Below are 3,521 nucleotides of genomic sequence, written 5' to 3'. Positions count from 1 at the left end.
TTTCATGTAAGCTGAAATATGGGTGAAGAAATCACTTGAACACTGTGAATTCACTGGAGAAGCAGAAAATAATATTATTAAAATAGAGCCTGAAAGGAGAATATAAAATAAGAAAAAAAATGCCCCTTGTTTGAGAATATCATTACCATCTGGGTTGTAAATCATTTGATTCTAATTCTAGTAGCTTGTTGCCAGAAATAACTTATTACCAGGGAGATATGCTGGAGAATTGTCAGGAATGACAAAGTTTTTACTTGTTTTTAATATCCGTATCATAAAATGATAAAGCTAATGAACCATACAATGATGTGACAGGATGAGCCATATAGCCTAGTATTTTCTGCTGCATATATTTATGCTGTTTTTATATCCCAATTCTTCTTCCCTTCCCATCCCACAAAAGGTCAGAAACTGCTTTTGATAAGCAGAGAATCCTTTAAACTCTCTTCCCTCTGGAGAAAAGCATTGGACACGTCTGGGGTCTGTTGAGAGTTTATAATCTAATCCATAGACTGTACAATAATAGCAATTTATATTCACCATTCAGTGGTCATGTTGAGAATGTACATAAAATACTTGATTCTTACCTGATCTACAATATTTGAGTTCACAGTAAACACAGTTCACTACTGTCCAGTCACATTGATGTCATTTTGGAGCTCCAGTTCACACTTTCATGCGACCTTGAGCAAGTTACTTAATCTTACTAGTTTATTCATCTTTGAAGTTGGGATAATAATAGTTCTTGTTCATAGCCAGTGTATTTGAAAACTGCTTTGCAATGAAATAGAACAGCTTGAATGTTGAGAGCTTCCAAATCCTAACTTGGGTGTTCACTTTAATTAAAATGAAAATGAAATAAATGACAAGGAGTTAATTATTTGTATCAGGAGGCAGTATAAGAATTTGAATTAGGGGGTCTTGAATATCCATGATGTTCTAAAAATGGTAGTTATCTTTTTCACAAACCTTCTTTGGAGATTCTTTTGTGCAGAAAATCTCTTAATTTGCAATCTTTAATCGTTATTAAAGCTTACATTGGTTAGAAGGATATGCAGCTTCCTCTTAGGTTTTCAGGTTTGGGGCTTCTTTGGAAGAGGAGGCTGATGCTGTTTGGAGAATGGAGCAGGAAGCTGGAAATTCGAAACCCTTAGTCTGATACATTTTCTAGAAGCAGGCCACCGGGTCTTACTATATTTTTCTGAAACCAGACTGAGTTTAATTTTAACGGTATAAGGATTTGGTATTGAAGGAGTTAAAGGGTCTCCCACACCCCTCTGCCTGAATCGCTCTTTTGTGTACACAGCTGCAGTTGGAGCACGGGTCGGAAAGGAAATGGTTAGAGGAAGAGTTGGTTTTCAGACCAGGCGAGTCTGCGAGGGGGGCTGGGGTGGCCTGGGGTTTTACATGCCAGATGTAGGCCTGCCCCGGTGCCTGCCTGGAGCTGCTGGCGTGGTCACGTCGCGGCCCTGTGCGAATTGAACCGAGGTGATGAGTTAGCGAGTTGCTATGGTGACGAGCCTGGCCACGTGACCAGGCTGCTGCTGCCGGCGCTTTGACGTCAGCAGCCGGGAGGGCGGGACCCGGGAGGGCGGGGCGGGGCGGGGCGGGAGCCTGAGCTTGGAGGAGCGAGCAGGCACGGTCTGCGCGAGGAGCAGGCGAGCGGGAAGGAAAGACACAGCCACCTTCCTCACCAGCCGGCCCGCAGCTGTTTGTTCCCTATCTCGGGAGTGCGCCAATGCCTGGTCCGACCCAAACCCTGTCCCCAAATGGCGAGAACAACAACGACATCATCCAGGATAACGGGACCATCATTCCTTTCCGGAAGCACACCGTGCGCGGGGAGCGTTCCTACAGGTAATGGGGCTGGCACCGGGAGCGGCGCCGGGCGGGGAACCTCGGCGGGGGCGCGCGGAAATCCGGCCCGTTATATAATGGAGCAGACGCTGCCCCTGGACTGGGCTGCAGACGTGCGTTTTTAAAGGCGATCGTGATTCTTTGCTATCCGTTTCCATGTGTCATGTTGGGCATGCCTTGAGGCTTCACGATTGCAGATGGAGAGCATTTTGTGAATAGGTTTGCTGCCTGCAAGGGATCTCCCTCCATCTCTTTCCTTCCACATTGATAAAAATGCAAGCAATTTTCCCCTCTCTGCAAAGAGAGACAGGCTGTAGCACTTCCTTTCCTCCTTCTCTTTTAGATTTTAAAGGAGCCATTAGGTACGCTGAGCCTAAAGACAGGAGGATGGCTAGAAAAAATGTTTGCGTCTGCCCTGATGTGTGTGTGTGTGCAAGAAAGATGGAATCCTCTAGATTAGGCTGCAGTCTGTGATGTTAAACCGCCAGATTGATGGAGCTTTGTAAGAATTCTGCTCGCTGATTGGTGCAGGGATTGACAGCAGAGGTCATGGTGTCAGGCGTTCACCAAAATTTTCTCCATAGATTCCAAGGTTTATTAGAAAGCGACTAGACTGCAATGAACTTGAAGAAAACTGGGTGCAGTTATGCCTATTCTTAGGAGTTTATGGCCTCCGCATGGGTGTGGGAGCCCGCCCTCCTTATTTACAATAGGAAGGTAATTCCTGGTATCTTGCTGAGGTCTGATTTGAGGATGGGGCTGATCTTGGTCATTGTATTGTGAGCCTTTTGATTAATGAGTCGGCCTGTAAGGTTGGCATCATTTTTACATTAGCATATCTGGCAATATGTTCTTGTAGATAAGCTCATTAAAATTGTTTGCATTGTTTGATAAGGATAACAATGTAATGGAGAATGCAGCTAGAGCCTAATGCAGCTCAAGGCCAGACTTGAAGGGAGACTGATAGCTTCACTCATATTTCCTCTGAAGTTCTTTTGTACCAAGTAGTTATTTTTAAATGTTACCTTGATAACCGCTAACAATGCTTTTGCTTTGAGGCAGAGCACACATACCTCTAAAGCGCATCCTCTCAGCTAGTGAGCAACAGGAAATAACTCTTTTTTTTTAATGCCTTCATCTAAACATTCAGATGGCATTATGGGTAGAATATTCAGTGTATATCACTGTAGCATGTTTATAAAATGGGAGTAAAAGTACCCCACTTCCTCTCTCTTTGACTGAAGAAACACTGTTGACTCAAAAAAAAAAAAAAATGATAAGCAACATTTGCCCCATCATCTCTGGCAGTTATGTAAATACTTGGAGTTAATTTTGGCTGTGCCCCTGAGGTCACCAAAATCTCATGCCTTATGGTTCCAACTAATATGTTGACATGGCATCCTTACAGATTCCAAGTGCTTGTTATTCTCTTAATATAAACCAAAATTGGTCCACAACCTCTGAGACTCCTTTTGGAGACCCCTGTGATTGGAAGGTTGGGTTCCTTCTCTCCCTTACCCTTCACCTTTCTCTGTGAACGTTCTGAAATCTAAAATAAAATTAACAAAAACAAAAACCCTGAGTTGCTTTTAAACCTCACTTACTCAAACTGTTCTTACAGGTGATACATTTGAAGCCCTCATTTCTTAAATGATTTATTCTCT

At 43.4% G+C, this 3,521-nt stretch overlaps 1 protein-coding gene across 5 annotated transcripts in view; it reads left to right on the top strand.

The window, feature by feature from the left end:
* Nucleotides 1-3,521, top strand: part of MAPRE2 (microtubule associated protein RP/EB family member 2) — a 136,155-nt gene that overhangs the window by 51,801 nt on the left and 80,833 nt on the right. For 2 of the 5 annotated variants that reach the window (XM_011361711.2, XM_023531666.1), the window contains exon 1: nt 1,610-1,857. The exons of 2 other annotated variants lie outside the window; for them this stretch is intronic. In XM_011361711.2, coding sequence (XP_011360013.1) covers nt 1,739-1,857 — 119 coding nt within the window. In that variant the 5' untranslated portion in view covers nt 1,610-1,738. Of the gene's footprint in view, nt 1-1,609; nt 1,858-3,521 lie in introns of those variants that run through there. One more of the 5 variants, XM_011361718.2, reaches the window with a different exon arrangement.

Source organism: Pteropus vampyrus, unplaced genomic scaffold, assembly GCF_000151845.1.
Source record: "Pteropus vampyrus isolate Shadow unplaced genomic scaffold, Pvam_2.0 Scaffold3, whole genome shotgun sequence".
Taxonomy (NCBI): Eukaryota; Metazoa; Chordata; class Mammalia; order Chiroptera; family Pteropodidae; genus Pteropus; species Pteropus vampyrus.
The sequence above is the reverse complement of the archived record's forward strand: the minus strand, read 5'-3'. Positions and strand labels throughout refer to the sequence as shown.